At 34.7% G+C, this 23,903-nt stretch overlaps 1 protein-coding gene across 1 annotated transcript; it reads left to right on the top strand.

The window, feature by feature from the left end:
* Positions 1–3,783: 3,783 nt before the first annotated feature.
* On the top strand, positions 3,784–13,683 carry LOC138312455 (serine/threonine-protein kinase 36-like; the record flags this gene model as incomplete). The annotated part of the gene is made up of 12 exons (XM_069253325.1): positions 3,784–3,875; positions 4,227–4,454; positions 5,091–5,194; positions 5,473–5,586; positions 5,924–6,083; positions 6,606–6,747; positions 8,460–8,583; positions 8,861–8,921; positions 9,527–9,656; positions 10,107–10,179; positions 11,531–11,627; positions 12,344–13,683. Coding segments are annotated over 12 exons (1,523 nt in total), but the record flags the coding sequence as incomplete, so codon positions are not given.
* Positions 13,684–23,903: the final 10,220 nt, after the last annotated feature.

The raw sequence follows: 23,903 nt of genomic DNA on the forward strand, positions 1-23,903 counted from the left end.
AAAACACTTATTTTGTAGCGTTACCAATACTGTTACTATAATACTGTTGTATTATTATTGGGAGATCTTTTGGTGAGGATTGAGAGCCCCTTAGTTAACCCTCTCACAGTATAAAGCTACACACATGAGGTCTCTCTGCCTTATTGAACTCATCACTTTCGTACGTCATATTGTATTCTTCAAAATATCATATGTTTTCCACACATTCTCTATCAGAAATGTTATGTATATATTTTTTTTTTTATGGAGAATTAGTTACCTATATATGTTGTGTATTGTAATGTCGAGAGGACATTAAATAGCTCTTTGTAGAATAGTTACCTTTTACTTTGTATACTTAGTTTGTAATCATGGAGACATTAGTTACCTATTTGTTGTATATTTTGTAGGCTGTGACACATAGTTACCTATAAAACCCCTGTTGTATATATCGAACTGTGGCAGACTCTGTTGTATGGAGACCATTAGTTACCTATATGTATAATATATATTTTTGTAGGCATGTGACAGCTCTTTGTATGGAGACATTAGTTACCTATATGTATACTGTTGTATATATTTTGTAGGCTGTTGTATGGAGACATTAGTTACCTACTGTTGTATATTTTGTAATAGCTCTGTTGTACCTATAATTGTACCCCGGATAGCTCGAACAGCTCTATTGTCGGATACATTTTAGTTATTCCTATGGATGACATGTATACTGTTGTATATATTTTTAGTCCCTGTTTCATCAAATACATAGTATTTACCCATATATTCGTCGAACAGGTGTTCGGCCCTTGAGATTTTGTTACCTGTGTCACACCTGACTGCACCGACCGTCATGGATAATTGCTCACGATCTTGTGTTTATACAGTTGGCGTGTCAAGCCTTTAGGTAATTAAGGGATTAATGGTGTCATTATTACCTACCTACCCGAAGTCGTTTAACTTTATTTAAATATTTCAGAGAAGGCATTAAGTTATTGATGTTTCTCTCGTAATAATCTTCGTTGTAAATACGAAAATACGGAGTTGTTGATCCGTGTTAATAGAAAGTACGCATCGTCTAATGACAAAAGAGACGGAAGATATTGCTGACGCCAGAGTATTTAAATAGTATTGACGCCCAGTTAATTATAAAAGTTTAGTTTTTTTTAAATTTCTTTGTTGGTTTCATTCGACAGGCTAACACAATGGTATTTGCCGAAAGATGTAAACGATATCAAACGATATATGCAAAGTACATTTTATCAGTGAGTTCCGTATCTTTTTCCGTAAATTGTATTTTGTAACTTGACTCGTGAACACATGTAACCCAACGTTACACTTTTACTAAATAGACATCTATAGATATCATTTCTTATGTCCGTAAATATGCTGGTTAATAACTTTATTGTGGGTATGTATTTTGTAAATGTTTTGAATGAGTAGTAATAATTAAATGATAGAAAATGTACTCCTTGTTGACCAATTTGGATTGTACATTAACCTAGATGACGATCGGTTACTCTGATGTGAATGACATTTGATTTAGGGCTTTCTCGTTAGCTTTTTCAAACGCTAAATTTATGTTATAAATTTTTTTTCAACTTGATATTGCTATCAATAAAACATTTAAATAAAGAAATCCAAAAGCTCAAAGATAGGGTAATTAAAATGGCATTGCCGTGCATTGTTTCTCATAGTTTGAAACCGGACATTTTGACTGTCGAACGTGACCAACCTCGGATGAGTCGAATACCCCGTATTCCTCGAACTATTGACCTGGTCCCCTGCTGTTTGAGTTATAGGGGTTTTACTGTATGTGTTATTTTAATTTTGATTTAGTTTTAGTTATGTTTTTGTTGTCATTAATTTATAGACTTGCGATTCCCAGGTAAATCGACTGCACCCCTGTATCTCTGTTCTAGACTTTGTCTGTCCGGTATCCCTGGTCTGTCATAAAACACAAATGCTAGTAACAGTACATGGCTCCTGTTATATAATCAGATTTGTTATACCCCTAAACAATGTTTCTATATAATCTCTATTGACAAAATTGTCAATACATTGTAAACTGAACTGTTCCGTCGAGCAGTCCAAAGAACTGTTAAAATTGACTGTCAAAATGTGCTCTAGGACCGTAGTGACGTCACACATACAATTCATGACGTCAATGCATTGTTTTGAGTCAATGGGTATAACAAAACAGTTATCGACTGGATTTTCGGGCAACAGATGATTTGTTGGACCCTCACACAATCTGTTGTCCTCGACCTTCGGCCTCGGGCAACAGCTTGTCTTCAGGTCCAACAAATCATCTGTTGCCCTCAACCTCAGTCAACAACTGTATAAAATTAATTTTAGAAACACAAAGGTGTAAGTTTGGACGCTTCACCAGCTGTCAATCAAACTTGGTACTGCATGTAACTTTGCAGTTGGTATTGTTCATACTCTAGCATGTGCTTCAATATTCAGTGTTTACATGATATTGTGTGAGTAGGTACAGGGAGTGCCTAGTATATTATACATTAGGAGATTAGTTATCAATAATGTCAGATGGCTATGTTAATTTGTGCAAATGTAATTACGAAAAAGTGAAGACATAACATTTTATGAATAAGATTAGGAAACACAACAGAAAAATACATGATGTTTAAAACCGAAGTGATAAAGAGTTTTATGCTTCACTAAGAGACACCATGGAAATCCATAAAAGATTGATGGTGATGTCAACTTTCAACTAACAAGGGTAGTGCAAAATATGTCCTGAGATGGGAAAGGTACTTTTAAAAGTCTTCAAAATTCATATTGAAAAAGCTGTCCCGTTGTTTTTAAAATTTAGCATCTTTTGACTGTAATGTTTGGACCATTGTGGTGATAATCAAATTTTCAATATTATTCTAAAAGGAAATTGATTTTTATGTTACCATTTCCTTTGTCTCATAAGTACGTTGTTTATATTTTAGATGTATGATTTGCTCTATTATATTGAAAAGGGTTTAAGTTTTGAATTAAAAGCTGTGTAAATTCAAAGTAAGTGAGATTTGTAATGTGTAGGTACTGTTATTTACATCCAAGAATATGTTAAGTGCTCACAAATCTGACAGTATATCTGTTCAATGTCTGTTCTTTGTTTGTCTCGACTGTCTTATGAGTATAATCATGATCATTATAACCTGCAGATGCATTTGTTGTAAATGTATGTTTTATATTGTGTCTCATGACATAGTATTAGTAAGAGAGACTGACCTTTGTTCTCAATTCAGGATCAAAGTGCAGTTTGTGTGATATTTATGCAAATGTCTCAAAAATCCTGTAGATTGTAAACACATTGTATAATTATTAGGTAGTCAATACCAAATTATACTGGAATCATCCTCTCTATCTATCTGTCTGTTTGTCTGTCTATCGTCTGCAAATCTTGTCAGGACAACTTCTTCCAAAATCTGGGACCATTTTCAATGAAACTTCACAGTGATGTTGAGCACCATATGTAGATGTACAAGAAAGCTTTACACAAAACGGTTTCCATATGGCAACCAGGTCACAGGGGTCATAAAATGACCAATCACTCATTAGTTTTTGGATCAAATTTGTTCAACCTGGTCACGTTATGAAATACATGGATGTCTAATATTTTACACATCACATAGTTTAATTATAATGGTTACCATGGAAACAAACTTGTAACAGAAGCTTCTTATTTATCAAAATTTAGATATTCGATTAAAGCTGAAAACTCTAGACAAATAAAACAGAGAAATATCTCAATGGAAACACTAGTGATGTTTGAATGTTTACATGAACCTGTTTAAGCTGTACCTTCATTACAGATCTGTGTACGATGTCCTTTTGACTACGGTGTGCTAGACGGACTTCTGCTGCTTCTATGTGAAATGCTGGCTCAGGTAAATCACTCTTCAGTTTAATTCATGCCCACAATGATAGTTTGATAGTATTGTGACATTAAAAAGTTGTTTGGTTTTGGAAATAGGGGTTTTTAGTCTGAAATAAGGAGGAGTTAATGAACTTTTCTTTTTGTTTGTCTTTTTTATGTGTGAGAGGTAGGAGAAGGATTGATTTGAATCTTCAAGAAGCATTATTGTAACGACAATTTTTAGAGTAAAAATGAAAGAAAAATAATGGATATGTGATGGCAATGGAAATTAAGCATCATATTTGATGACATTATATATTACTATTAGGCAAAGCTAACATGGCTTTATTCCATGACATTATAACCTATGGACTGGTTGTAGGCGGAGGGTCCTGTAGCCCAGATGTACATAGATACAGGTATATGGGGGACACTATGGCACAGAGTGGCCCAGGCCCTACAGGTCACCAACCCAGAGACAGATACACCAATCCATGACATTGAGGAGGAGGGAGGACCAGTGTCAGGCTTCCATCCCCCAGACTGGACACTCGTGTCACCACAAGGCCTCATGGCTGTCCTCCAGATGTCTGTCACTGTCTTCACCAAGGTAACTAAATTTTAATGATATAGGGTCAAAGGTCAGAGTTGTCACCAAGGCAACTATATAATGGTTATAAGGTTAAAGGTCAGTGGCTTTGCCAAGGTAACTAATAAATGATGATAAAGGGTCAAAGGTCAGAGTCATCAGTGCAATGATATATGGTCAAAGGTCAATCTTCACCAAGTTAATTAAACAATAGAGTCAAAGGTCAGTGTCTTCACCAAGATAACTAAATTATATAATAATATACTAGGATTAAAGGTCAGAGTCTTCATCAAGCTATGGTAACTAATATCTACCAGTAATGATATAGGGTCAAAGGTTGGAGTCTTCACCAAGATAACTAAGCGATTTAGGGTCAAAGGTCAGAGTCTTCACTTAGGTCATTGATATATGCTTGATTATATGATTTCATAATGTCATAGGTTAGAGATTTTACTAAGGTCGTTATGATGTTGAAAGGTCAGAATCTTCAATGTAATTGCCAAATTAGTACTGTATATGTGTTAATAAAGGGTCATTTTCCTTACTTCTTAAATCCCATATTATGTATTTGGCCTGTAATACAGTATGTATTTGCTATAAATGTCAAAATGAAGTTGTGTTCACTAGTAATAGATAGATACTGATTATGTTTTCTAGGAGACAAACCAATGTATCCCTAACCTTGCTGTACCTGACAGTATCATTCTGCTGACCATCGCACATCTCCTTAACAAAGACTTCCTCGCCGCCATAGTAACCAGGTAAATAGTTGACACAGTACTATGGTTATAAGATACAGATTGACAGTGTAATGGCTGTCGTATGTAATGTATTCTTTATGTTATAACTGTTATTTTGATCTTGTGTAAACAAATCAAATGTAAATTTTGTGTTATAAAATAAGACATCCATTACTTAGACACTCAGGTAATGTTTTATTAACAAAACACTTTCTAGTTTGTTAACAGTTTTGTGTACCGTAACACAAGATGTGCTTTTGTTGACAGTTTTCACACATAAGATATACTTTTGTTGACAGTTTTGACACAGAAGGTACACAGTTAGCTACAGATATAATCCTCCAAGTGACACAGCTTTGCTGTTTCCCCTTTGCAATAGATCTAGCAGACGACCTCCTCACAGAAGTACAGAGGTATGTATATAACATTGTACTTTATAAGAATATAATTGATTACTATAAAACAGATTTTAAAAAACCTCTGATTCGTCTATGTTGAAGCTGCCTTTTCTTGATGAACATTATAATTTGTGTATGTCGTAGTTGCCTTTTCTCAGTGAACATTCTGCTTTGTGTATGTTTTAGCTGTCTTTTCTCGGTGAACATTATGATTTGTGTATGTTTTAGCTGTCTTTTCTCGGTGAACATTATGATTTGTGTATGTTGTAGCTGCCTTTTCTCTGTGAACATTATGATTTGTGTATGTTGAAGCTGCCTTCTCAGTGAACATTCTGCTTTGTGTATGTTTTAGCTGTCTTTTCTCGGTGAACATGCTGCCACGACTGTTACATGCCTGTAATAAATACCTCAAGCAAGGTCAGATGGAAATGCCGCTCGGTCTCATCGTCCACCTCGTCCTCAGTAGTGATGACTTTATGGAAAAGTTCACCAAATCCCTTAAGGACCTCAAGGTACAGCATTTAGCATACAGTATATGGAGTTCAATACAATATTAGTGAAAGGATTCAGAACTTTGTTGTAATTTTAAAACTTATGTTGAGTGAGCAGCTGAATGTTGAGTGACCTTGAATTTTGAAGCTTATTGTTGAGAGACCTTGAACTTCAAACTTAATTTTGAGTGACCTTCAACTTTGAAGTTTAAGATTGAGTAACCTTGAACTTTGAAGAGTCAAGTTGTGTGACCTTGAACTTTTAAGCTTAATGTTTGTCTTAATAACACAAATATCCAAGTTTAAATGTACTCCTAATTGCCTCTAAAATTATTGTGAGTACGATTGCAAGACACATTTGTAGGAAATATTTAAATACTTTGAAATTCTTTTATGTACTAAATTTAAATACAAACATCCTGCAGTCAAGATCAGGATTTGTTATATGTGATGTTGTATATTTCAGGCCGTGTCCTTCCTTAGTAACTGTATACAACCGTCAAGTCAGGAATCTGTTATATGTGATGTTATTGTATATTTCAGGCTGTGTCCTTCCTTAGTAACTGTATACAACCGTCAAGTCAGGAATCTGTTATGTGTGATGTTATTTCCCTTTGCAATCATCTAGTCAGATCATCTAAAGATAATTACCAACTCGTTAAGTCCGTCTTCCATGGCACTAAAGGTAAGTTGTCCCCCTTTTTGATTTTATGGTTATTTTCCAGGGTTCAATTCTTAATATTGAAAAGGGGTGTTAAAATCACACCTCGTTATTTTCTATACATACTAATTATCTAATAGTTCAAACAGTATTACCAACATTGATCTTCTACATTGGCTGACAAGTGGTTTGGCTTTGTTATCGTAAAGGATAAGTTATCTCCCTTAAAAGAAATTTCAATACCTGTACAGTGGAACCTCCCGAAACCGATCATGGTCGGTGCACATAATTTCGGCCGGTTTAGAGAGGGTTCGGTTTGGAGAAGTGAACCGAATACCGATCATTACGATCCGGATTTAATCGATCGGAAGTCGTTTTTTACACTAGTGTACCGCATGTATGCCTAGTGTTCGTAAAAACCGACCGATATTGATTGTTAATGTGAATGTTATCATAAAAGAGAGAATCATACGTTTTAAAGGAATGGATTACAACAATCTTGATTTTGTTACCGCTTATAAACGTAGTTTAGTTAGTTAGTTGCGTGAATGTTCTTGTGGATGTTCTCGTCTGCACTAACCTACATACGGCCGATCGCTTCCGGTTACGTCAAGAATCAAATTATATGGTCTAATTACACGATGATCAGTCGATGCAGGTCATTATATGACATTACATTTTCTAAAAACAATACATGGTTCGGCTTCTTCATACAGATAATTTACGACATATATGTAAATAAAAAAAAAACGTGTGTGATTTGAATATGAAACTATCTCTTTATTACTAGCTCTGCTTGTTTTCATACCGTAAACAAACCGCGTGCACGTGGTAGACTTTCGTTAAATATCTAAACAATAGACATGATTAAATAATTTCACCACTATCCCGGGTATAATTATCATGTACCTATAGCCTACACATCTGTATACATGCCCCAGGACATGGCATGCGACAACTATGGTACAGGTACGTGTGTATTTCACGGTCGGTTGATCAGACCTCAATATGCAATCTATCGGTGTCGCTCAGGTAAGGCCGGTTTTCAGAAGTGTATTTTAGTTACATTTGACTATTCCGATCTCAAAATCGGTCCGGTATTCGGAATTGGGAGGGATCGGTTTTGGGAAGTTTTATATACTATTAATAAAGAGGAATTCATTCCGTACATGACATTCATGTTCGGTTTCTAGAGGTGATCGGTTTTGAGAAGGTTTGGTTTCGGGAGGTTCCACTGTATTTAGAATGCAGACATACAGGGTTTTGAGAATAAAATGGACTTATCTCCCTTACAAGTTAAAGTCAAGAGTAGAAGTGTCTTTCTTGCCTTAGTAAGATAATTTTCCAAAAGACTAGTAGGGTTACATATCAGACAGTCAGAAATTTGAAAGTAAAGGTGTTACTGTCTGATCAAAACTGGGGAAAAAACAATTAAATATACATCAGTACATATACAAAAGTACCTGGTGGAGTTATGGCCCTTTGATAAATGAAAAATGCCATTTTTGTCTGTTTCTGTTCAATAACTCTCGCAAATATACCGGTAATAGGCCTTTGATTAACGAAAGGAGGGAATGTAAATTACATAATTTTATAATAGATGCTTTGATCTTAGAAACAGTGAAAAAGTAGTGAAAGTAACAATTAAATTAAAACTTATTAAATGTTATAAATCTTATTTTACATTGTTTTGTATGAATTCCTACTATAAATGATAATGTAATCACACACTACAGGTGACTATGAGCCTCTTTCTACCTTACTACGTCACCGATCAGGAGCAGTCAAGTCCCGAACCTGTAGTCTCATCGGAAACCTCATGAAGCACCATGGCCAGTTTTACGCTATCCTAAAACAGAGGTCGGTATACAGTTTTGGTTAGAGGGTACTGTTGACTTTGGCTTAATTATAATCTAGTGTCTCTATAATACGATTTTAAAACAACTTTTCTCAATATATACCTTGTAGTCAAAAAGTTAAGAGTTGGAGAAAAAGGTAGGTATTTTTCAGCATGGTAGCAGGCCCCGATTTCTTGAAACAAACTTCAGTAATTAAATTTCATATAAGTTACAAGTCTGCACTATTATAGACCATGATATAATGGTAGCAAATTTATACTTAGAAACTTACATTTTAGGGACAAAATCCTTTCCGGATTGATAGCAGCTCTAAAGGATGAAGATCCTCATGTTCGTAAGGTAAAGTACATTAAAAAAAATTTGTGTATGATTTTCTTAGTAAATTCTCACCTGATGATTATATAGCCAATGCTGTAAAATCTAAACTTTTGCTGTTGCCTCGCCCTGTAACTATGAAATATAGCCCTCTATCTGGACCTTATCTGATCCTGATATCTTCAGTTTTACTTCCCCCTCCCTCCTTGGAAATTTCAGACCTTATCATCCCAGCTTCCCCACTCCTCCTGTTTTATTTGTGAGTGACTATATATTCTCTATCGATCCTTATCTTCTTATATATCTCGCCTTTCTCTACAGATGACATTCCCATTTAATATGTAAAATTTAATATAACTTAAAATTTTAATTTAGTTATAAAAATTGCTTATTATACCTAAATTACACAAATCACTTTCCATGGCCCAGATGTTAGCATGTAAGTGGTCTTAAAGTGGAAAGAAACCAGAGTTCCCAAAGAGACCCACACAACCGTTTCATGTTTGTGCCGGGGATTTAACACACTGGCTGTTAATTTGTAGATGGCTAGGTGAAAGGCGAATGGTGTGATCACTATACACCACCAAATCTTTAATCTGTATGGTAATGATAATATGATATTTTTACAGGGTGCCAGCTATGCGGTAGGGAACGCTGCATTCCACAATGCTGACCTTTACGCCAAACTCCGTCCAGTCATTCCCGTCCTGATGGATCTTCTCCGAGATCCTGTCTCTAAAACCAAGGCGAATGCAGCAAGTAGGTACCATTCATATATCTTAAGCCTGTTATCCCAGAAAATGTCAAAACAGTCATAATTTTCTCCAAATGAGGATAAAACTGATTGAGTGTAGAAATTTCACCAGGAACACATTATTTAGTTTATGTCCATGGTGAATTTTAAATAAGTTTCTATCTAGTTATCTTCAAAGCTAATCTTATTAAATAAAGGGTTTAGTTATAATAGTATCAAAAATTGTATCAGGATATCTATAGTTATAATTAGTATCAAAAATTGTATCAGGTAGGAATATACCTAATAATTGTGAAGCCCAAATATTGTGACTTCTTGTACTAGAAACGTGTCTGAAGATTAACCTGGTGTTGTAAAAATGTAGTACACTGATTCTGACATTGCATCTGGTCCTCATTACTATTGCTGTTAAGTATAAATTGTTGACTTGTGTTGATGCTGATCTACATTCACAGGTGTGTTTGGTAATATGAGTCTACATTCCAATACTCTGTGTTCAGACCTCAAGAAAGCCAAAGTTATATCACGGTAAGCTTTCTCTGAAATCAACAATTTTCCAAAATAGAGATCATATTATCATGTCACACGAAAAGGTCATTGACAGGAGATTCAGATAGGTCTGCTGAGAAATAAATAGTTTGAGTTCAAAGTTTGGCAGACTCAATACTTTCCATTTTAGAAATCAGAGCTGTTATGTAGTAAAGCAGAATATAATGTTTATAAGCCCACCATCATCAGATGGTGGGTTATTCAAATCGACTTTCGTCCGTGGTCTGTCGTCCATCCGTTAAAAATTCTTGTTATTGCTATTTCTCAAAAAGTGTTGAAGGGATCTTTCTCAGATTTCATATGTAGATTCCCTTAGAGCCCTAGTTGTGCATATAGCATTTGGGGACTGATCGGTCAGCAAATTAAGATGGCCGTCAGGCAACAATCGTGGATTTTGATAGTAAAGGTTTGTTATTTTTATTTCTCAGAAAGTACCAAATGAATCATTCTCAAATTTCATAAATAGGTTCCCCAAGGGCCCTAGTTGTGCATATTGCATTTTGGGACCGATTGGTCAACGAAATGGCTGACCGGTCGCCATCTTGAATTTTGATAGTTGAAGTTTGTTACCACTATTTCTCAGAAAGTACTTAAAGGATCTGTCTCAAATTTCATATGTAGGTTCCCCTTGGGCCCTAGGGCCCTATAGGTAGTTGTGCATAATGCATTTTGGAACTGATCGGTCAACAAGATGGCCGACAGGCTGCCATCTTTTATTTTGATAGTTGAAGTTTGAAAAGTAGAGAAGATCTATCTGATAATTGTCAGACATAGACCAATCTTTTGTGCGCCCAGGAATCCTTGGGATCCAAGATACTTTGAGCAGCTAAAACTTAAATATCATTTGATAATTACGTGTTTAAATATCATGATTTAATGATTTTCAGTAAGTGCACTAAACATGATATACTGAAAAGAAGTTTTAGTGTTAAATCTTTTTAATTGAATCAGTATTTTAAGTGAAAAGAGCTTACTTGAAATTTATAAAACAGTGAGATCCTGTACATGTGCCTGTGTGTTAGATATCTATGATATGGTAAATTAATTAAGTTTTGTTGTACTTTGCACTGTATATAATCATGCACCTTTTCTGATAAACCCTAAAGTTCAAAGAAATAAAGAATTGAAGTTCAAAATTCCTTTTATATTAGTTAAATTTTCTGTCAGTATTCAAATAGTCTCTTATCAGCTTCCCTTTTGCTTGTTTGATTAACCAGATGTAAACTGTATTTTAGATGTCATATTTAGTTGTGTACCAGTTTGTACCAACTACTGGTTTGTGGTGGTTTGTATTGTGGGAATCCCTATGACATTCTGTTAATTTCTCCAGGTTACTAGATTTAGCGTGTAACGACCAGCACCACAGTGTTCAAGTCAGTGCTATACTAGCTCTCAGGAGTCTCACTCGCATGGAAGATCTCAAAAAGGTTGGTTGGAATATCTTCTTACATTGATATGTTGAAATAGTCCAAATGCATGTATAATCAATATGTTAATATAATGTTGGTAGCTTTAACGTTATCTGATATGTTTGGTTAATATGGTGAACCATTTTCACATGAGAATATTTTCCATCATAATTCGCTGGGTTTTTTTAATTGATCATAAATGATCAATTTTCATTGCCTGAACGTCACATGCAAATTAAGAAAGCTATGAACAGATGGTTTTGATTATCCAATGAATTAGCATGTAAATTTGAAATTCTGAAAAGTGTTAAATTAATGAATAGAGATACAGTTGATAGCTGCAGTGTTTTTCCTGGGTATTTTGGGAAATTGCCACCTGGTGAAAATTGGGAATTTTTGTGCGATAAAAGTAGGAAATTGGGAAAAAATTTAACGGTGTTTATGGAAATTTTGGAAAAGGTAGAAATAAACAATTATCCTTCTCTAAGAGTCATAGTAAGAATGTATACTAAAATACAATGTTCAAACTTGAAATTTCCAGATTTTTTTTGTTTTGTCACACAAAATACGCTTCAACTCACTGTTTTGGGAAATTTAGACATAGATTTGGGAAAAAATAACAAGAAATACAATTGGGAATGAGGCCGAATTTCGGCCCCAAATATATAGGCAGGAAAAACACTGAGCTGCCATGATAAGTAGCTGTTTTACAAATATTTTTTTCATTTATACAGGAAATGGTATCCCAGAAGGCAGTAGAGAAGTTGAACTCGATCACCGTAGCCAACACTCCACGTCCCGGATCTGTGGCTTCACGACCGCCTAGTATCATGGGAGTGGGCATCAGTTTTCAGAGTAGTTATGGCTCCAGTAGTTCTCATGTGTACAATCACAGCAGTAAACTGGTGCGAATTTTACAGGGACATGGGTAAAACTACTGTGTACTAACATCATCACACATATATACTTCAATACATTTATCATGTTAACTAAATAAGAAATGTCTCATTCATCTTCAGTCTATATAATGCAGTTTTTCATTTTCATTTGAAAATCAAACCTTATTTGTTTATATTTTTATCAGTATGCGCAAATGTGATTTAAGATGCAATAGTACCATTTCACATTCCAAAAACAATCATTTCAGATATTAAAAATGCTGGAAATAGGTTCTTGAAATTGTCTCCAATTTTACTGTTAACAGTATTTGATTGTAAACTTGGTATAAAACATTTATTTTTTCACTGATCTGTATCAGTGACCTGTTATTTTGTGAATTTTAAAACATTGCTAGTTGTTATAATCCATAACTCATTTTTATGTTACAATAATCGTGCACTGTATACACTGTAATTTGTTACCGATTTTTATGCCCTGCCATAATCAAATGTTGGGATATAGAATGTTACTTATATGTCCGTTCCATCTCAATTCAATAAGTGGGGTTGTTTATGTCTTGCAGACATTGCTACTTAAAAAAAATATATATAAAGTATGCAGAACTAATTCTGATTCAACATTCCAACTGTTTTGATATGTACAGTCAAAATTGTTTTACGAGACCTTCCAATGTATATGTATTGAGTACATGTATATTATATACACAATAATGTTTGTTTTAGGTAATGAAATATCACCATAGAGTTACACATACATAAATTAAATAAACATTGATGCATAACTGTGACAGTCAAACTTATAATTCTGAGAAAGTGAAGAATATTCATAGAATTTTTTTAAATTATTAAAATCCTAAAATTACATAATTTAGTGCACTCTTAGACTGGATCTCAATTTAATTCATTTATACAATGTGCATGTCTGTACTAGGAAAAATATACATGTAATGATCCAATATATCAACTGAAATTAATTTTGGGTACCACAGTTGATATTTACACATTATATCCATTAAATCTGTTAATTCTGTCACCATTTACAAAAGTCAAATATATTTGTCTTTGTACACAGGCATTTTATTGAATTATCAGAAATGTGAGAAATAGCTCTTACTACAGTACCTCTAGTTCTCTTAGACTAATTCTGTCTTTGAAGTGCAGAGATAACTGGGACAAGTATCCAGCATCAAGAGTTACTCATACATAAATCAATAAACATTGATGCATAACTGTGACAGTCAAACTTTTAATTCTGAGAAAGTGAAGAATATTCATAGAATTTTTTTTGATTCATTATTAAAATCCTAAAAATTACATAATTTAGTGCATTTCTTTTAGAATGTATCTCAATTTAATTCATGTATACAATGTGGCATGTCAGTAATACTAGGGAAAAAATATACATGTAATGATCCAATAAATCAATTCTGAAATTAATTTTGGGTACCACAGGTTGATATTTACAAATTATATCCATTAACTCTGTTAATTCTGTCAACCTATTTACAAAAGTCAAATATTTGTCTTTGTTACACAGGCATTTTATTTGAATTATCAGAAATGTGAGAAATAGCTACTTACTACAGTACCCTATAGTTCTCTATTAGGGACTTAATTCATGTATTTGAAGTGCCAGAGATAAACTGGGACAAGTTTCATTTTGATTGTCTGAGTGTAGTCTTTATTGGGAAAATATTGAAAAATCGTCAAAATACAGATATCTTCTCAATCTATTTATCAATATCATTCATACTGCGCAGCTACATGTACATTTGTTTGATAAAATATGTGGGTCCATGCAGAATTTTTACAATTTACAAAAATTTTGGAATAAAATTATGATCATATTCAATAGAAAATTACAAAATAATTAAACACACTTTAAGTCAATAAGTGGTCAGCAGCCATTTGTAAATACTTTGGTTTCATCAAGTCAAATGAATCTCTATTTTTAACATAAGTTTGAAAAAAAAGAACATCAAGATTTGTTTTTGTAAAAGATTGACAACACTTGAATCTAGCTACTGTAACAATCTTAATACATGTGATTGTATTGTTCCAGATATTGTGTGGTAGATTCATCATATTTTCTTATTTCAAGGTCAATACAAACATTATAGACTGACTAACATATCAATCTAAGACTTTATACGTCATTGCTATGTACATTGTATATTGGTATCAATTAGTAGATAAGAAAATGTCAGACAGTCTGATATATTTTATTTCATTTATTGATGAGAATTGTTCATTCCTTTACACAACAATTGTCCCTATATTTTATGAATTATTAATATCAAATCTATTACACAAATCGTGAATGCTCACTCTCTGTGCTTCATATATTGCCGTCCAACCTCTATTTTATAGTGCTTTATACATTGTCTTTTAATCTTGTGATCCTGATTTGTGTAAGGATATTAACTCTACAGTACAACTTTGTTATACAGTATTTCGTCCATGAATTTATAGAAAAATGAAGTTGGGGTATAACAAACTTCATTGTACTTTACAAGTGAATAATAACCTGTATTTTAATGTGCATAATTCTCTGCATCATTTACCAGTTGTCTTTTCTAATAAGCATACCTAAACGACTGCTAATTACAAACAATGATATTGACATACATATACATACTGTAATTATATTGACCAGAGCTGATGGAAGATTTCCAATGATTCAATTATCGTTACTTTCCAGGATGCAATAATTCTATAAATATTAATATTAAAGTTCACCTAATTGTTAGTATTTCATTGTTTGAATTTAAATGTTTAAATATTTTATGATGTTCAATTCAATGTTTGGAAGATTTTCTCATCGCTCCATAATCATTACAGTACGGAACTCATATCCTGGGAATTGAATTCTGTTCTGTAAATCTGCTGAGTATTAATGATAAGACTTAAATAAGGAGGGTAAATTACCCTGTATCTAGGTAGTAAATGGTGATTTACTATGTAAATTAATTGTATTTGTATGTACTTGTGAATATCGGAATACCCGGTATTATCTCAGTCTGTATAATTATGATATAATCTGTTTTGTGTTGTGTTTAAAGGTAGAATATACTACCTATGAGTGGGTATATATGTGTGAAGTATACAAATATATGTGAAAATGTGTGTATAAAGATACAGTTACGCTTTTAAGTATGGAAGAGAGAGAAATGCAGTACATGTAGTACAAGCGAATTGGTGATTACTTATAACGGTTATAATATTAATTGAATTATTTATTGATATTAATTAAATGTAAAATATGTTTTTAGATAATCATCTACACATAGACTATATTAGTCTGCTAAACCTGCTAACATTATTAGGTTGTTGTTTTTTTAGCCCACCATCAACAGATGTTGGGCTATTCAAATCACTTTTTGTCCGTGGTCCGTCCTTCCGTCCGTTAACAATTCTTGTTACCGCTATTTCTCAGAAAGTACTAAAGGGATGTTTCTCAAATTTCATATGTAGGTTCCCCTAGGGCCCTAGTTGTGCATCTTGTATTTTGGGACCAATCGGTCAACAAAATGGCCGCCAGGCAGCCATCTTGGATTTTGATAGTTAAAGTTTGTTACCGCTATTTCTCAGAATGTACTGAAGGGATCTTTCTCAAATTTCACATGTAAGTTTCCCTTGGGGCCTAGATGTGCATATTGCATTTTGGGACCAATCGGTTAACGAGATGGCCGACAGGCCGCCATCTTGGATTTTATAATTAAAGTTTGTTACCGCTATTTCTCAGAAAGTGCTGAAAGAATTCTTCTCAAATTTCATGTACAGGTTCCCCTAGGGCCCTAGTTGTGCATATTGCATTTTGGGACCAATCGATAAATAAGAGGGCCGACAGGCCGCCATCTTGGATTTTGACAATTGAAATTTGTTACAGCTATTTCTCAGAATGTACTGAAGGGATCTGTCTCAAATTGCATGTGCAGGTTCCCCTAGGGGCTTAGTTGTGGATATTGCATTTTGGGACCGATGAATGAACAAGATGGACGACAGGCCGCCATCTTGGATTTTGACAATTGAAGTTTGTTACAGCTATTTCTCAGAAAGTGCTGAAGGGATCTGTCTCAAATTGCATGTGCAGGTTCCCCTAGGGGCCTAGTTGTGCATATTTGATTTTTTAGACCGATTGATGATTGAGATGGCCGACAGGTCGCCATCTTGGATTTTGATAGTTGAAGCTTGTTACCACTATTTCTTAGAAAGTACTGAAGGGATCTGTCTCAAATTTCATGTGCAGGTTCCCATAGGTCCCTGGTTATGCATATTGCATTTTCGGACCAATCGGTGAACAGGATGGCCGACAGGATGCCATCTTGGATTTTGACAATTGAAGTTTTTTTCTGCTTTGTCTAAGAATGTACTGAAGGGATCTGTCTCAAATTGTATGTGCAGGTTCTTCTAGGGGTCTAGTTGTGCATATTGCATTTTAGGACCGATCGGTGAACAAGATGGTCGACAGCACAGCTCGCCATCTTGGATTTTGATAATTGAAGTTTGTTACTGTTATATATCTCAGAAAGTAGTCAAAGGATCTTTCTCAAATTTCATGTGTAGTAATATGTAGTAAAAGTTTTAAAAGCAGAGAAAAGATCCCTCTTTCCTTTGTCAGACAAAGATCGTTCTTAGGTGGGCGCCAAGATCCCTCTGGGATATCTTGTTTGGCCTAACATATTACCAAGATATATTTGGCAGAAAAAAAATTATACATGTAATAATGATAATATAGGCAGGTTTAGATGGCATGACTTTTGTTTAAGATTTTAAGATTTGGTTTAGAGAAATAAAATGACATTAAATTAATGGGATATGGGTACTTGATTTCCTGATTGGTCATAATATTTTCCTGGAAATAGTGTATGTTGTATGAATGAGTATGTGGCTGTCAATGTTGCAATGTATGGTATATATTTATAAAAATTTATTCAAACTGAAACACCAATAAACACCAATAAAAGTGAAAAAGCAAAAACAAATATTTGTTTTCTTTCTTTCATTTAAAGCTTAGCAGTTCAGTTCATCAGATTTGTCACAAACATCCAATACTTATTATAATAAGCTCAGCATGATCATTTAATTATCCTTGTCTGAAGTATAAAGTGACAAGAAGTATGTAGTGGGGAATGATGTTACATATTACTATAAGTTGTAATCTCCCAAAATGTGCACTTTCCACTGCCTTATAGTTAACAAATAAGGGTAATTATTTATATCAAAGACCAGAGTATTTGATTGATGTTAACTAAACCAAACAAAATGTTAAGGAAGTACTGTACCTTGAGCATGACAACTTTGAATGTTTTCTCCTAGCTCAAGCTCCATGTGGCCTGATAGAACAGTCATTTTATTACACTTCAATCAGAGTCATTCAATTCGGTCTGAAATATCTTGATCTAAGTGTGTGTCATTCAGCTATGAAGTTTAGGCTAGTGGTAAAAACATCATCCTTAAATTCTAAGATATTTTTTTCAATCGAAGAAATAAAATCATTTGGTCCATAACTTGCTTGAAGAGTTTGCAATCTGAGTGGGTTTGCTCAGTGTAACCGTATGGTCATTAGAAATAACTCCACACCTGTGAATGATACAGGACAGGTCCACCAGGCCTCTGATAAATAAATCAAAGTCAATCACTGGAACAAGCTTTATACCCTTGATAGTATAACTACTGGCCCAATATCATCATGTAACCCTTGGACATAGTTGGGGCCAACCAATCAACCAAACAATTGAGAATAATGTGTTTACAAATCAATCATAGGCTTCAGTTACGATCAAATGATGACGATATCAACGTAATTCTTGCACCAGTTCTGATTGAAAAATGAACGGAAAGAGAAATAACAAGGACACTTTCAGTGTTTGTGATTCATAATAGATTTAATGAACACATTAAAGTCGTACAAAAATATTTAATGTAACACACAGGTAATGTTTAACTTCTTTAGTAAAATATACTTGTCATGTAATTACCACACTTAAAAGAAAATGCCCATATTACATAAAGCAGCCAAGTATCTGATTTAATGAGAGTTCATTCGCATCTGATCTCTACAACTTTGATTTGAGATTTGTCATTTAAGTAATAGCAATGTTCACTTAGGCTATCACCCCAAAAGTCTTTTATTCAGGTTTAATTATTGATTTAAAATTTCCAGTTTCAGAGTAAATCACAGAGATTAGGTTACATCACTTTTAATCATTTAAGCATTGATGTAACTATTTTTTTTAACTTCATAGGGTTATGAAATAAATTTTGTTTGCAAACTGTGTGAATCCGCATAGCAGATTCTCACATAAGTTTTGCAAAAAAATTTATTTCATAACTCTATGAAGTTTAAAACGATAGCTACATCAATGCTTATAATTAATTTTTCAGACTCCTTGATAACAGAATATACGTGTAAGCATTACGTCTCTATTGATTTTTCAATAAATTATTTTTTTCTAATTAAAATTAATACGCAATTGTCGTCGTCTCTATGTATTGTGACGTGATTACGTCAGATTTTCGCGCCGTTCTCAAATTTTTTTCTTCATAGAATATGAAGGAAAAGTATGCCAATCGGATATTGGATTCAGTATGAAAACTAATAAAAATTAATCATTAGAAAAACACCAACGTATTTTTGTATGCCAATTAAAATTTCGCTCATTTTTTGCAGACAACTAAATACCTAATATTCAATTATATAAAAATGCTAATTAAAACAAAGAGGTCCCAAGGGCCTTTAAATCTAGACTACCTTGACAATAGTAAATAATTAATTATATTATAGTTGCACTTTGTCAGGATCATGTCAGGATAATTTTCAAATAACATAACATACAAATTTAATTTCACACAAGAGTGCCCAAGTGCCTTAACAAATATAGAAAATAACTATAGATATGAGTTACATGGTAGTCCAACTACGATTTGGGATCAACCAGAATGAAACCAATAACTATGTCGGGAACCTATGTACATGAACATTACAATGTACGATTCTAGCCAAAACCCCTAGGAAGAAACATTGATAAGAAAGTTCAAAATAGTGTTTTTCAAGATGGCGGTTGTGGGCGGCATCTTGGATTTTAGGATCGACCCCGAAAAATAAAACACATTTTTTCGGGACCCGTGTCGTGAAATTATATAATGCAAGTTTCGCAAATCCCAAAGGTAGAACTTGAGAAGCAAGGTTCAAAAGGTGTTTCAAGTATGGCGGCTGTGGCGGTGCCATCATGTGATTTCGGATGAACCCCGAAAAATAACAACACTATGACGGGACCATGTCAGGCATCAATTCCAGTTGCAATTCCAGTGGCCAATCCCAAATGTAGAACATGAGAAGAAGTTCAAAAAAGTGTTTACAAGATGTCGCTGTGGGGGGCGGGCCATCTTAGGAATATTTTCGATAGACCCTAAAAATACACAACACATTGGACGGACCATCTCATGTCAGGATCATTTCAGGCAAGTTTCAAGTCAAATCGCTCCGGTAGAAATTGAGAAGAAGTTTCAAAAATGTGTTTTCAAGATGGTGGGCTGTGGCCGCCACCTTGGATTACAGATCGACCCCTAAAAATTAACAACACTTTTGGTCGGGAACCCATGTAAGTGATCATATCTATGGCGAAGTAATTCAGCCAAACTCCCACAAGGTAGAAGCTTGAGAAAGAAAGTTTCAATATGTGTTTTCAAGATGGCGGATGTGGCGGCCATGTTGGATTTCAGATCGACCCCAAAAAATAACTAACACTTTGTCCGGGACCAATGTGTCAGGATCATTCTCAACATGCCAATTTTCATGCCAAATCCCACTGGTAGAAACTGGAATAAGAATTTCAAAAATGTTTTTTTCCAAGATGGCGGATGTGGCGGCCATGTTGGATGTCAGATTCGACCCGAAAAATAACAACGGACTTTAGTCGGGACCCAAGTCAAGGATCATTTCATGCAAGGTTTCAGCCTAAATCCCAAAGGTAGAAACTTTGCGAAGAAGGTCAAAATGTGTTTTTCCAAAGAGTGCGGGCTGAGTGGCGGCCATCTTGGATTTTGTATTGACCCCCCCGAAAAATAACAAACACTATTGTCCTGGACCCGAGTCAGGATCATTACATTCAAGTTCCATGTCGCAAAATCCCACCGTAAGAACTTGAGAAAGAAGTTCAAAAATGTGTTTTCAAAGGAAACGGCTTTGGGCGGCCAAGCTTGGATTTTCAGATCGACCCCAAAAAATAAACAACACATTGTCAGAACCGTGTCATGATCATTTTCAAAGAAGCAAGTTTAAGTTAAAAAGCAAATCCTCACTGGTTAGAACATGATAAGAAGTTCAAAATGTGTTTTTCAAGATGGCGGCTGTGGCGGCCGTCATGGATTTTCGGAATCGATCCTCGGAAAAATAACAACATCACTACACTTTGTTCTGCGAACCATTGTCAGGAAACAATTTCCAAGCAAAGTTTTCCAGGCCAAATTCCCCACTGGTAGACTTTGAGAAGAAGTTACAAAAAGTGTTTTCCCAAGATGGCGGTTGTGGCGCGCCATGTTGGATTTCCAGATCGCACCGCCGAAAATTAAACAACACTTTTGTCGTGAGACCTTCAGAGTCAGGATCATATTCATGTCTAGTTTCAGAGCCAAAACCCACTGGGTATAACTTAAGAAGAAGTTCAAAATGTTTTATGTCCAAGATAGAACGCTCTAGGCTGCCATGCATGGATTTTCGGATCGATACCCGAAAAATAACAACACTTTGTTGGGAACAACGTGTCAGGAAAATCATTTCATGCAAGTTTCAGATCAAATCCCACCGGTTGGAACTTGAGAAGACAAAGTTTCAAAATGTGTTTTCAAGATAAGCGGCTGTGGCGGCCATCTTGGATTTTCAAGATCGACCCTCAAAAATAACAACACTTTGTCGGAACCGTGTCCAGGATCATTTCATGCAAGTTTGAAGGAGCCAAATTCCCACTGGTAGAACTTGAGAAGAAGTTCAAAATGTGTGTTTTCAAGATGGCGCTTAGCTGTGGCGGCCATCTTGGATTTCGGATCGACCACCTAAAAAAAACAACAGCACTATGTCGTGACCAAGTACCGTGATCATTTCATGAAAGTTTCACAGTCAAATCGCACCGAGTAGAACTGAGAAGAAGGTTTCAAAATGTGTTCTTTCAAGATGGTGGCTGTGGCCGGTCCCATCTGTGTGGATTTTCAGAATCGACCCGCGAAAAATAAACAACGACTTTGTCGGGAACCATGAAAGGATCATTTCATGCAAGTTTCAAGCCAAATCCCACAGGTAGAACATGAGAAGTAAGTTCGCAAAATGTTTTTTTCAATATGGCGGTTGTGGCGGCCATGTTTGGATTTCAGATCGACCCGTAAAATAACAACAAACATTAGTCCGGACCAGTGTCAGGTATCAAATTCAATGCAAGTTTCAGCTAAATCCCACTATTAGAACTTGAGAAGAAGTTCAAAATGTGTTCTCAAATTGGCGGCTGTGGCGGCCATCTTGGATTTCGGATCGACCCGAAAAAAAAATAACAACACTTTGTCGGGACCGTGTCAGGATCATTTCATGCAATTTTCAGCCAAATCCCACTGGTAGAACTTGAGAAGAAGTTCAAAATGTGTTTTCAAGATGGCGGCTGTGGCGGCCATCTTGGATTTCGGATCGGACCCGAAAAAATAACAACACTTTGTCGGGGACCGTGTCAGGATCATTTCATGCGGTTTCAGCCAAATCCCACTGGTAGAACTTGAGAAGAAGTTCAAAATGTGTTTTCAAGATACGAAACATCTTGGTTTGATCGACCAAAATTAAAATGCAACCTAAAAAGTTTATAGCATCAAAACACAAAACAATAGTTGATTTTGCCTGGTTTGAATCGTGACCCCATTAATTAAATGCTCTTCCTGTTTATCGTTCCTATCAGGAGTAACTTTGCCATTGGCTTTTCCCAAAATGTCTGATCACTTTAAGACTTGAGAAGAAGTTTTCCTTGTGACTTAGTCCTCTAAGATCACTCACTTTTTGACATCTGAACTTTCCTCTGTCATTTTCATCTGACCTTTGAAATCAGTTCAGATGTTTTCTTTCTTTCTGCAGCCTCCCTTTTGAGACATTTCTTTCTGCACGTAATTGATCAATACTACAACTCTTTGACCCTTGAACTTTGAAGCTTCTGACCTTTCCTCTGAACTCCTTGTCTTTCTTGTGTTTATGTTTGTGTTGTTTGTGCTGTCAACATTAAATCATTAACATACACATTGCATGAACTGAACATTCGACAGCACAAAATATTTTAGGGTAAGGGGCTAATCACTTTGAAGACTGTGCAACAGATTTTATTTCTTTCAACCCCTAAAAATTCACATTATGACTCTTTCTCCTGTTGATTTCTTTAAGTCAAAATCCAAAAGATTTTAAATTTTTTTACAGAAATTCACTGGTAATGAGTTTTGAAATAAGTTCAAACTTTTCAGGCACCCCAAAATTGAACTTGACTTAAAAACTTGCCCAATCCATTAACATTTCACTCTTTGACTTTTCATGTGTTCCAATTTATGTTTCACTTTTGTTGTAAATAAGTTGTAAATCTTATGATTAAGATTAAAATAACACTTTTTTTTAGATATTTGTAATTTGAATTGATGTATAGATACATGTATGAAAGCCTAAGCAAATTAATAAAGAACTTCAAGTATACCTATGATAATTAACAAGAGGTTTCACTATAAGCTTTAATAGGCTTTTTAGATTAGTAAGTACTAGGAAGACTTACCTCCTTACATTTTACATGGAACATTGACTAGAAAGATCCTACTCCTTGTTTTCTGATCATTCTTTTTACTTTTTTCATAAACTTTTTGACAATGTATGCTTCCCTGTATCATGACTCTACAAGATAAATCAAACAAAATTTAAGCATTTTAATGACCCTTATATGGACAATCTGAGATTCTACAAATGTCAGATGTACTTTTAGGTGATTTCCCCTAAAGTGATAGAACAAACAGCTTATACCTTGTGTTTGTGATCTTTATCCATCAAACATTTCTTTTCTCAGTACATGGTTTTTTGTACAGACAGATTACCAGGTAAGTCCTTTAATTTGACATCCTTTCTACAATTTGAAATAAAGGAGTTTTACAAAGGACTCAGATGATTAAAATCATTCAACACCTGCAACATCATCTTCTCAAATATGTATATAAAATAATTAACACTTTAAAAATTGTGCTTACGTTCTTCATGTTTATGCATGTTTAATATTTCTATGCAAGTGATTTTCTGAGTTACTTTTGAACATTATTTTTATTATCCTAATCTAAAATTCCTAATTAACTGTGTGTGTCTACACTTACCTACTTCTGTGACTTGAACAAGTTGATA

Source organism: Argopecten irradians, unplaced genomic scaffold (genome assembly GCF_041381155.1).
Source record: "Argopecten irradians isolate NY unplaced genomic scaffold, Ai_NY scaffold_0325, whole genome shotgun sequence".
Lineage (NCBI taxonomy): Eukaryota > Metazoa > Mollusca > Bivalvia > Pectinida > Pectinidae > Argopecten > Argopecten irradians.